Here is a 12,352-nt window from a genome sequence, read left to right on the forward strand (position 1 = left end):
ATATGGAAAGTGCTGCAGCTAACTAGAAAAAATGGGTATGTATGATAGAATTAAGTCATTAACTTTAACATGCATATACAAGAAAATTTATTTGTATATCGATCAAATTTATAAGAATAATATATACTCCTACATAATTTAAGCAATATTGATCATAGAACTAACTTTTATATGCATATATATGAAAAGTTATTCCTATATGAGTGGAGGACTATTTCTTGAGAACTCTATTATAAACTTATAAAACACATATGAGATGCTTCTATTGAAGGTTTTTTTTCCGTTTTGTATCTTTTTTCTTATATATTAATTTTTCTAAAAGATCTTTCATATGTATATCTTGCATATATTTGTTACTTTCAATTTTTCGTCTGCATGTATTAAAAGAAGTTTATTGACCGCGCGAAGCGCGGATAAATTTACTAGTATACTAATATATATTACTACTATATAGAACCATGGGTTAAACCCATGCTTCGTCGTCACTCATCATTAAAAAAATAAAAAAATCAAGTGGCCCCATACTAAAAACACCAAGAATATTAAAAAAAAAAAAAGTGGATCCCAGCATCTTCAAACTCATGTAAATTACGATTATATAGAAGCATGGGTTAAACCCATGCTTCGTCGTCAATCATCATTAAAAACAAATAAAAAAATCAGGTGGCCTCATACTAAAAACACCAAGAATATTAAAAAAAAAAAGTGGATCCCACCATCTTCAAACTCATGTAAAAAAAAAAAAAAACGAACTCCATATTAAAAAAAAGCAATATTAAAAAAATAAAATAAAAAAAAAGCAATGTCAAAAAAAAAAACGTGCACCCCATATTAAAAAATCAAACAATATTCATGTAATTCTCAGAGTATCCCCATTAAGTCAATAATGATGGATTCATTGCCACGTGTATATCAACCCATTAGTGAGAGCAAATAAAATTATTGTACATCAAAAGACATGAACCCCATATTATTGCTTTTCTTCAAAAGGTTAAGTAGTCAAACCATACAATCTCCTTTCTTTTCTTATATCAGCCTGAGATCTAATTTAGATATTTAACTGTTGTATTTGTTATTCTGCCATGTCATTTATTTGTTATGTTTACTAAAATAAATATCCTTAAAATATTTATATTTTAAAATAAGATAGAATTTAATTATTTTTCATTTTTATTCTTACTCTAATAAATGTGAAAAGAGATTAATGTCATAAAAAATATTATTAAATGGAGATCAAATAATTAATAAGATAAATTAGTCAAATGATAATTCTAATTGACGTTTCCTTACAAAACCGTACAAAGGACAACATGACAAGTAAAATGAGCTAAACCAAGAATATTTACCAAAAATTAAAAAATAGTAGTTATTACTATATAGAAGCATGGGTTTATACCCATGCTTCGTTGTCAGTCACCCTAAAAAAATAAAAATATAAATAATAATAATAATAATAATAATAATAATAATAATAATAATAAGGTGGGCCTCATACTAAAAACACCAAATAATATTTAAAACAAAAAAGGAAAAAAAAAGTGCACCCCACCATCTCCAAACTCATAAAAAAAAAAGTAGACCCCATATTAAAAAAATCAAGCAATATAAAAAAAAAAAAGTGGACCCTATATTAAAAAAAAAGCAATGTCAAAAAAAAAAAATGTGCACCCATATTAAAAAATCAAATAATATTTATGTAATTCCCAAAGTATTCTCATCACTATCTAAACACAACTACATACACATAAATACACTATAATTCAAAATGTTGGGCCCGTGCACAGCACGGGCATACGCCTTCTAATATATATATATATATATATATATATATAACAACATTTTGCTACTACAACGAAAAAACATGTGGACAAAAATTTAATACCGACTTGCAAATAATAAAAAACTATTGCCTGAAGTAGTGCCCTGTGACTGTTATTGTTTTGTCACTGTCCTTTCAATTGTAGAGGTCAACCCAAGAGTCAAGACTGAGACAAACTTTATCTTTAAAGTTTTTTTTTTTAAAAAAAAACACAGACATAATAGGAAACAGAACTGAAAATGGAATCTTCAATTCCAAAGAACACCACAAACATAGTAGTAATTATATTTGTGTTCCTCATTTGTTGGAGTAAAGTTTTTGCAAGAACTCAAGAAGATGACAAAGTAACAAAGCTGCCTGGTCAACCCAATAGCCCACAAGTCTCACAATATTCTGGTTATATTACAGTAAATAAAACTCATGGAAGGGCTCTTTTTTACTGGTTTTTTCAATCTCAGTTTGAATCTTCCAAGAAACCCCTTCTCCTCTGGCTAAATGGAGGTAATTTTCTCATGTTTTTTCATAATTAGTGAACCCCATTTTTTATTTTTCTTGTTTCATATGAAAGATTGGAGATTAATTACTATTACTATTTAGTTCTGTTCTTCTACTTCTCTATGTTGTTGTTCTTGAACTTGTGGCTCTAACAACAATTGTTGTTTCCCCTTGTAATTTTCCATATCTTATATCATAAAGAGTGAACCCCATTTTTTATTTTTCTTGTTTCATATGAAAGATTGGAGATAACTATTTAGTTCTGTTCTTTTACTTCTCTATGTTGTTGTTCTTGAACTTGTGACTCTAACCATAATTCTTGTTTCCCCTTGTAATTTCCCATATCTTATATCATAAAGAGTGAACTCCATTTTTATTTTTCTTGTTTCATATGAAAGTTTAGAGATTAATTGTTTGATTCTGTTCTTCTTGTACTTTTTTGTATGTTGTTGTTCTTTGGAACTTGTGGCTCTATAATCATAATTCTTGTTTTCCCTTGTAATTTCCCATATCTTATATCATAAAGAGTGAACCCCCCCATATTTTGTTTTTCCTGTTTCATATGAAAGTTTAGAGATTAACTATTTAATTCTGTTCTTTCAGTACTTTTTGTATGTTGTTGTTCTTTGGAACTTGTGGCTCTATAATCATATGTTTTCCCTTGTAATTTCCCATATCTTTATCATAGAGAGTGAACCCCACTTACTATTTTTCTTGTTTCATATGAAAGATTGGAGATTAACTGTTTAATTCTGTTCTTTTTGTACTTTTTTGTATGTTGTTGTACTTTGGAGTTTGGACTTGTGGCTCAATAACCATAATTCTTGTTTTCCCTAGTATCTTATGATCTATGTTGCTCAACTCTTCAAAATGTCCACGGGTGCATGTCGGATACTCGAGAAGTAGTGTTTTTTAAGGATCCGACATGGGTGCAGCAGTATTTTTGGAGAGTCTGGGCAGCATAGTTATGATGTTTTTCTTGCTTCATACGGAAAGCTTAGAGCTTATTTATGTTCTTTTTGTCCTTTTTCTATGTTGTTGCAGTTAGATTTTGTGGCTCTATAACCGTATTTCTTGTTTTCCCTTGTATCTTAATTATGATTTATGTTGCTTGGACTTTTCCAGTATATCGAAGGGTGCATGTCAGATCTTCGAAAAGTAGTGTTTTTTGAGGATCCGACATGTGCGTGGCAGTAATTTTGGAGAGTCCGAGCAACATCAACTTGCGATAGCTAAGGGGAAAAGAAGCATGAGTTTTGGCGCATAAAAAAAGATGCCCTTGAACTTGTGGTTTTAAACATGTCGTGATATTTCTATGAGAGCATGTCATTAAGTGTAAACTAGAAAGTTTTAAAGTTAAAGGATTCCTAAATATAAAAATACTGCCATTCTTTTAGGAACAAACTAAAAAGAACAAATGAGTACTTAGTTCCTTAGCATTCACTTGTGTGCTTTCTATATTAGGGCCTGGTTGCTCTTCAATTGGATATGGTGCTGCTACGGAGTTGGGACCTCTGCTAGTTCAAAGCAATGGGACTGGTCTTGACTTCAACGTGCATTCTTGGAATAACGGTCATATCTCTTTTCCATTTCTGCTCTATTTTGACCCTAAATCATTTGCCAACTTATGGCTATCCTCACAATATTGAACATATTGACTATCTATATTACTTGCAGAAGCCAATTTGTTGTTTTTGGAGTCACCAGTTGGGGTGGGGTTCTCATACACCAATACATCCTCTGACTTAACCAACTTAGATGACGATTTCGCTGGTAATTACAACCCGGGAAATGTAAATACATTTTCCAAGAAGAGTGCATACTGTGTTTGCTAACTTATGAATATAATTTGCTTCATATAGCTGAAGATGCGTACAATTTCCTGGTGAATTGGCTGGAAAGGTTTCCCGAGTTCAAGAACCGCGAATTTTTCATATCAGGAGAGAGCTATGCAGGTGACATAAACCTTCTCCTATACTTTCATTTTGACGATTAAGACTATGTGTCCAATGTGTGTAAAGAACGTTCATTCTTTTGTAATCACAGGACACTACGTGCCCCAATTGGCAGAGCTCGTATACAACCGAAATAAAGATGGCAAAAAATATCCATATATTAATCTCAAAGGTTTCATAGTAAGTATCTATATATTAATCTCAAAGGGTTTTATAGTAAGTATCCATTGATGCAAAATTCACGGATATTTGCAAAGAAATTGATTACTTACTTGCTCATTCTGATTTATGCAGGAAAGAAGAAACAGAATATTAGCATTTTCTTTACTGATCTCTTGAAGTCTATTTAATCTTATAAGATGGCTTGCAGGTTGGAAATCCTGAAACGAACGATTACTATGATTACACAGGGATATTAGAATATGCTTGGAGCCATGCGATACTATACGATTCAGAGTATCAGAAAGCCAAACAAGTATGCAATTTCAAGGTCTCCAACTGGTCCAACGCGTGTAATGATGCCATGCAAGTAGTATGGGATAAATACAGAGAAATTGACATTTACAACATTTATGCTCCTAAATGTCTCGTGAACAGTTCCTCTTCTTCAGCTAGTGATATCGTTAGTACACACGATTCTTCTCAAATCAAGGTGAGAACGATCTTGGGTTCCATTGAGTGCATATTAGCTTGTATTTGCATAAAATAATTTATTAGTCCTACATTGAGGAGCTATTTTCAGCCTCTTCAAAGGCTTATATGCTGTGTTGCACGGACTCTTCAAAAATGTCGTTGGGTGCATGTCGGATCCTCCAAAAGTAGTGCATTTTTGGAGGATCCAACATGGGTGTGACAACATTTTGGAGAGTCTGAGAAATATAAATTATATGCATAATAACATAATTATGTTGCCGTGAATTTTCATCTGAATATTTTTTCTTCACTGCATATTTCGTTTTCTTCAAAAGATTTTTACTCCCTCTATACCAATTTATGTGGCACTTTTCATTTTTCGAGATTCAGACTATGTAACGTTTGACCAACATCTTAAAACGTAATTTTTCATCAGATTGACATGAGAAAAATTGCAACTTATAGTACTTTGGGTATAGTTTTTGAATATATAAATTTTAATTTTAGAATATTGAGTTGATCTAATTCAATTTAGCTTTCAAAGATTACTCAGATTGGCTCCCGGAAAGCGAAAACTATAACATAAATTGGCACGGAGGGAGTATAAGCCTATTTAGTTGATAGCTCCTGAAATCCACATGTAATCTTCATGAGTCAAATGGAAACTTGATAAGCATGACTGGAAACTAAGTTTTCATTTTGATAATGTACTTAGTTGCAGGAACCTAATTATGGGTTCAGGAGAATGAAACGAATTCCAGGAGGTTATGACCCCTGCTATACCGTGTCCGCCGAAGAGTATTTCAACAGGTTAGATGTTCAAATGGCTCTTCATGCAAACACCGAAGGAAGTCAAGCTAGACGAAAATGGAAAAGTTGCAGGTGAGTTCAAGTTCGTCACATGGTTATATTTACTCGAGCTCCATGCAATTTTTGTTTACTATTTTCAGTTTCTATTTCCTAACTTAGTTTCTATTATGCACTGCAGTGATTCCGTGTTCCAAACGTACAACTACAATGTAATATCTCTATTGCCAGTATACAAAATGCTCATCAAAGGGGGTCTGAAGATTTGGATTTTTAGGTATTTGTGTTTTTATCTCTGTCTTGATTTTGCTTTTAGCTTGTTCTTATACTTATTATAGTTGCATCCTAGTATAAGGTTGTTGTAAATATATTTGGTTTAGACCATATACATTACAAAATATGAACGGCTCGTGTTTTATAAATGGTTCCCGCTGTTTACATAACACTCTTTACATAATGGTGAAATACCGCATATTTATCATGTTTTCTGAATCTAATAATGCGTTGCGATTCCTTGACCACATCTTGATCTGCTTTTAGTACTCATTTAATATAAGCTGACATTCATTGACCTGTGTTTGTGTTTGTATTTTTTTTTATCAAAAAGTGGCGATGCAGATGGAAGAGTGCCAGTAATTGGGACGAGATACTGCATTGAAGCTCTTAATCTGACTCTAAAGTCCCCTTGGCATTCTTGGTTCCACAATCATCAGGTCAGTTCTTGTTATAATTCTCGACTTAGAAAAATTAAATGACGAACGATCGTATAGAAAACCGTGCTTTAGCCTGAAATCGGTAAAATCCATGTTTCCCCTCCCTAGCGGTCCCTGAACCCCACGCCCCCTTGAGATCCAGAAAATGTAGTCGGACTCCATTAGTGGATTAGTTTAACTTATCCTCCTTTTAAAGATAGTCATCTCGATAAAATTACTTTTCGTTGAGTCAACAATGCTTCAATCTTTTAAAACATTTAAACAAAGCAATGTAGGACAAAATTACAGCATGATCAAGACAAATATGACTTGTACTCAAAGGCAAAGCTAGAATTTTGAATTCTAGAAAACGCAGCTTACTGGGTTCTTGATAAGTATTTATTATAGATTAAGTAATAAATACAGCGTTTGAGCCAAAACTGCTTGGTTTTGCGAACCCATAACCGAAATTGTAGCTCCGCCTGCTTGTATTTACCTGATTGAATGTTGTTTATCTGTACACGAAAAGCTAACTAGCTAAGCATCTTTGGTTGCTTGAGTCATGTAACCTAAAAAATAAGGCAGGTTATATGTTACAACATAGTAAAAGTATTGATAGTGTAAAAGTATCTGCACTATGGATGTGTGTGTGTGCATAGCAACCGCTAGCGAGTGCTACTGAAATGAGGACAACGAGGGACATTAATGTATCTAAAAATGCAGGTGGCTGGACGGGTAGTGGAGTACGAAGGGCTAACATTCGTGACAGTAAGAGGAGCCGGTCATCTAGTACCTCTATACAAGCCAAATGAAGGTCTAGCCCTGATCCGTTCTTTCTTAACTGGTGAAGAACTGCCGGCTCATAGATAAACGCTGATTGTATCCCACAATAAAATTTCTTTGATAAACATCTCCTCGATGATTCATTACCGATCGATTGTTTTACTTCAAGAAGTTACCTGATGTTCGTTACTAGTGATAAGGGCGGAGAAATGTTGACCTTTCGCTATTAGCATTATACTTCTTTCTTGGTTATACTACAGCAAGAATCAAGACTTCGGACACCATAAAAAGCAAGACGCTATCAAATGCACTTGCAAATTGTACCTTTTTAACTGTATTTTAATGAATTTCAAGGTGGTTCTCTTCTTTTCCTTGTGCTGTTGTCTTCTTGGCTATTAATAACCAGTGCCATTGGATTACTTTGTTTTTTTAACTATTTACCTATATTGCTCGGACTCGGATGTGGATACCACATACAAGTGTGGATCTAGAGGTCGGATTCTTCATCATGTAAGTTCTAGGATGTGGGGTATAGATCCGAATGTAGATATGGGTGTCGGGATATGGCCTAAAATGTATATTACGACACATATAAGTATATATTCCGAGTAAATGAGGTTACTAAACTAAAATTAGTTCTCTATAGACACCTAGTAATATTTTTATTCATAAGATATCAGCCCCCAGACCCCAGTGGGTATGTTATTGTGTTGATAAGATATCTTGCGTAATAGCAACACATTCTCATACTTTATATATTGGGGAAATTTTTATAATGTACAATCTAGCATACAGAATTACATTTGCGTAGCCATATTTTTAAATTACACCCGCATAGCCACTTTTTCACTCTATACAACATTATACACCTGCAGTACACAAGGTATCAACCTTGTATAAAAGTGTATAATAATGTATAAGAGGTGTTTATACACACTTTTACACTAGTATACAAGATTATACAAATTTTTACAAGAGGTGAAAAACACTTTTACTCTAGTATACAATATTATATAAACTTATACAAGAGGTGCTTATACATAAGAGGGGTTTATACATAATGTATAGAGGTGTTTATACACACTTTTACACCGTTATACAAAATTGTACAAAAAATTATTTTGATCCCCTACAATACACCCTCGCCCATCGTGAAAAATAGCTAAGAAACTTGTCATGGATACACCATAGCCATCTTGCTCTATTAAAAAATCATAAAAACAGAGCATCTCCATAACCCAGCTGATTCTTCCTCGCAATGGACAATGAGATGGGCATCTGAATACAAGCCAATCGTCATGATAATGGCTAAGTCGGGTAAAAATTAAAAATGGGCTAAAACGGGTAATTAGTTTTCCCAAGTTAGCATAGGGTGTAAAAATCCCTTATATATTATTGTATATTATGACGTAAATCCAAAAGTCAAAACAAATACCCAATCAATTCATGCTTACTAGTCATAGGTGTAGTTAGAACACCCAAGGTAAGTTTGCCAAACCCGGTATAGATCCCACACCCACACCCAAATCGTGTCGGATCAAGATGGGTGCAGCAACGATTTTAAATAGTCCAAGCAACATAGCTATTTACTTCCTGTTGAGATTTCACTGTAATTTCTTTTCTCTTTTCTTTTCAAACAATCGTTGGATTCCAAAAATACCTTGTAATTTAATAAATTTTTGAAAGGTATCAATGTCCTAAAATGACTAGATCAATAAAGTAGAAACTGATGTTATTATACTATTATTTAGTCATCATGCAACAACTTTAACTATTATTAAGACTTGACTAAATGTGCTGTAGAATATTGTGAAGTCAAGCTAAATTAATATAGAAACTTACATCAATTTTTAAGACTATTTATTTGTTTGTTAGTTTATGCTTCCATTAACTGCAAGTGGATTCTCTTTTTAGTACTAAAGAAATCAGTCACTGTCACAACTCACAAGTCTTCTAGTGCAAATAAATTATTAGGGAGTTATATTTGAATCCTTTTTTATAATATTAACTCTTGTTGCTTGTCCGTTGTTAAAAATTCAATATTTACGACCACTTTTTAAGTTATCTGGTGTGATTATCAGTCATTCATTCAGCACTGCTAAAATTGTAGCACCCATTCGTTGTTACGATTGTGGTTTCAACTATCCTTTTGCTCATAACCAAAATTCTTTAGTCCAACTTGTATTTGATATTAAAGAGAAAAATAGTTACTTAATAAGTATTTGACTTATAGCAACAATTGAAATGTATGAAAAGGTCTAAAAATTATAACAAAATTAAATCAATGATGTATCTATTTCTCTTTAAATCACACTACTATTGAAAAGTCTTTTCTTCTTTGCTAAGCTTTGTCAAGCATTTTTTAATTTTATAACCCCTATTTTAATTATAAAAGATGGTGACTTTTAATACTTACCACTTGGTGCAGCGGATTGGCTTGCTTCGCCCTTAACCAAAGGTCTCGCGTTTGAGCCCTAATATGAAAAAATCCTGGGTAGGGAGTGCTTCTCTCCAATGGACCCTACACGGCATGAATCCAGATATAATCGGGCTCTAATGCGAGTACCGGACATCAAATGCGAAACAAAAAAAAAAAAAAAGAGAAGAAGGACTTTTAAGTTTTAATACTTATAAATGGATTATGTATTTTTACAATATACGTAATCCTTTAAATAATGACCAAAAGCCCAAAATGGAAACTATACTATAAAAGGCCTTTTAAGGCCCATTTTCACTCATCATCTCATAAAAATTGATAACCTCTTTTATGCTATTCCAAGATCAAAAATTTACACTTCACCTTCACAAATCATCCTTTTTCCTTTCAATTTAAGCTAATTCAACACCCCCCATCTTCATCAAATTGCAGAAAAACCTCAAAAATGTGAAAAAGGGTGAGTCTTTAATCCATTTCTGTTAAAAAAAAACATTTTTTTTAACCCCAAAACAAATTTCTCCAAATTTGAGATGAATTCATCATATGGGGTTTTCCCAGATGAAGTAATTCTTCAAATTCTTGCAAGATTACCTATTAAATCACTTTTTAAAACAAAAATTGTATGTAAACTTTGGTACAAATTGATATCTGATAAATATTTCACAAATCTTTATAATGAATTATCAATCAAGAATCCTATGGTACTTGTTCAAATAACTGAACCTTCATTAGAATCAAGATCTAGTTTAATTTGTGTTGATAATTTAAAAGGTGTATGTGAATTTTCATTAGATTTTATTAAAGATAGGGTTAGAGTTAGAGGTTCTTGTAATGGTTTATTATGTTTGTCTAGTATACCTGATAAAGGTGTTTATTATGTTTGTAATCCATTAACTAGAGATTATAAATTGCTTCCTAGAAGTAGGGAAAGACCTATTACTAGATTTCATCCTGATGGTGAAGCTACACTTGTTGGTTTAGCTTGTGATTTGGTTAAACAAAAGTACAATGTGGTATTAGCTGGTTATCATCGATCGTTCGGTCATAGGCCCGAAAGGACGTTTATATCCATGGTTTATGATTCAGAATCGAACAAATGGAGGAAGTTCGTCTCGTTGCAGGTAAATTTTTTGTTTATGTGTATATACTGTATTTATAGCCTGTTTAACCAAGCTTTTGGAATGCATAAGTGCTTATTTTAGAAAGTTGAGGCGTTGAGCCAAGATTTTAGGGAAAAAAATAAGTGCTTTTGAGTAATAGTAGAGGCAGCTTTTCAGAAGATAAAAGAGTAGCTTTTTCGTAGAAGCATTCTTAGAACACTGGCCAAGCACAAAGTACTACTCTAATATTGACATGAGTGCTTTTCAAATTGATTAGTCAAACACAAATTGATACTCTTCAAAAGTACTTTTTCTATAAACACTTTTCAAAAGAAGCAAGATTTTGGAAGTTTGGCCAAACAAGCTATTAGACTCCCATAGGCTTCTTCGTGGGTTTACTCCTTTATATTTTGACACCCCTAAGTGAAAATCCTGGCTCCAACAATGGTTGCAGGACGATCAATTCACGCATATGAATAAGAATCAAGTTGTGTTTATTAATGGTGGATTGCATTGGTTGACGGATAGTTGTTCGTGTATGCTTGTTCTTGATTTGGCTACCGACATTTGGAGGAAAATACAGTTGCCAAATGAAATTAGTTGTGGAGTTAGGAGTCGGGTTTATTTGTTGGAATTGGATGGGCGCTTGTCTGTGATTCAGATATACGAGGCTTGGATGGTTATTTGGGTAATGGAAGATTACGAGAAGGAAGAATGGAAAATGGTTGACAAAGTGAGTCTTCGATGCATTAGAGGGATGGTACCGGGGATTTTCCCGATAAGTCAAAATGGTAACTATGTTTACCTTGCTACACATAAGCAGGTTTTGGTATATCAAAGAAACAGCCGAGTTTGGAAGGAAATGTTCTCGGTAAAGGACAGCTCAACCTTGCCTTTATGGTTCTCAGCACATGCCTTTAGAAGCATGCTCTTTTCCTGCCATTGATCCGAGGCTCATGTAAATCTTTCTATTCAACTGTGTACATATGCTATCATTAGTTTAATTTATTTCTTTGAATGTAGTCATTGACTTGATCTCTTGTCATACTGTGTATGTTCTGTTGAACCTTAAAGGGTGGTTGAAAATGATGTAAATTTGCTGTTATATTGAAGTCTTTTGTTACATATGAAGCTTAGTATGCAATGGTCTTTTTGCTGGTTGTTCATAATCACTCTTTCTCTCGCCATATATTTGGCTTACGTCAGGTTCTGGTTCTGATTAGGCTATGGGTTGTGGAAACTTTGCGCTCTGCTCCTTCATGTTTTCCTATTACCATCGTTTGTTTGGATATTTTTTGTGGCTGCCATAGCGAAATGTTGTTATTGAGAATGTATAATATAATATAACATGAAAGACCAGTTCCACGGAAAACATGGTTGTTATACTGAAATGTCGTTATAGAGAATGACTGTTGTAGAGAGGTCTGACTGTATAGTGAAACTGAACCTCCAGCTTTCTTAGATGATCTAGCCGTTCTATATGCCATTTAATTTTTTTTTCCATCTTTCTTGTCTCATTCTGTCTTATTATCTTCCTTGACCTTATATTTTTTTTTATACCATGTTGTGAGCATGAATATATTCTTGTTGGTTACATGACATATTGTGTTCTTAACTTCTTTAACCTGTTT

General features: G+C 33.2%; 2 protein-coding genes across 3 annotated transcripts; both read left to right on the forward strand.

The window, feature by feature from the left end:
* Positions 1–1,955: 1,955 nt before the first annotated feature.
* Positions 1,956–7,555, forward strand: LOC132604483 (serine carboxypeptidase-like 26). Of its 2 annotated transcripts, none has more exons than XM_060318009.1 (10): positions 1,956–2,320; positions 3,779–3,886; positions 3,992–4,087; positions 4,177–4,269; positions 4,361–4,449; positions 4,640–4,921; positions 5,624–5,784; positions 5,891–5,986; positions 6,317–6,422; positions 7,125–7,555. In XM_060318009.1, exons 1-10 carry the CDS (start codon positions 2,059–2,061, stop codon positions 7,269–7,271), a joined length of 1,440 nt encoding a protein of 479 aa, XP_060173992.1. In that variant the 5' UTR covers positions 1,956–2,058; the 3' UTR covers positions 7,272–7,555. The 2 variants fall into 2 exon arrangements, with proteins under 2 accessions (XP_060173992.1, XP_060173991.1); XM_060318008.1 differs by having other exon boundaries at positions 1,958–2,320; positions 5,618–5,784.
* Positions 7,556–9,920: 2,365 nt separating this feature from the next.
* LOC132604484 (F-box protein At5g49610) lies at positions 9,921–11,848 on the forward strand. The gene is made up of 2 exons (XM_060318010.1): positions 9,921–10,742; positions 11,176–11,848. The coding sequence occupies exons 1-2, from the start codon at positions 10,152–10,154 to the stop codon at positions 11,665–11,667; spliced, it is 1,083 nt and encodes a 360-aa protein (XP_060173993.1). The 5' UTR covers positions 9,921–10,151; the 3' UTR covers positions 11,668–11,848.
* The last annotated feature ends 504 nt before the right edge of the window (positions 11,849–12,352 follow it).

This window comes from Lycium barbarum, chromosome 7 (assembly GCF_019175385.1).
Source record: "Lycium barbarum isolate Lr01 chromosome 7, ASM1917538v2, whole genome shotgun sequence".
In the NCBI taxonomy this organism is placed as follows: domain Eukaryota; kingdom Viridiplantae; phylum Streptophyta; class Magnoliopsida; order Solanales; family Solanaceae; genus Lycium; species Lycium barbarum.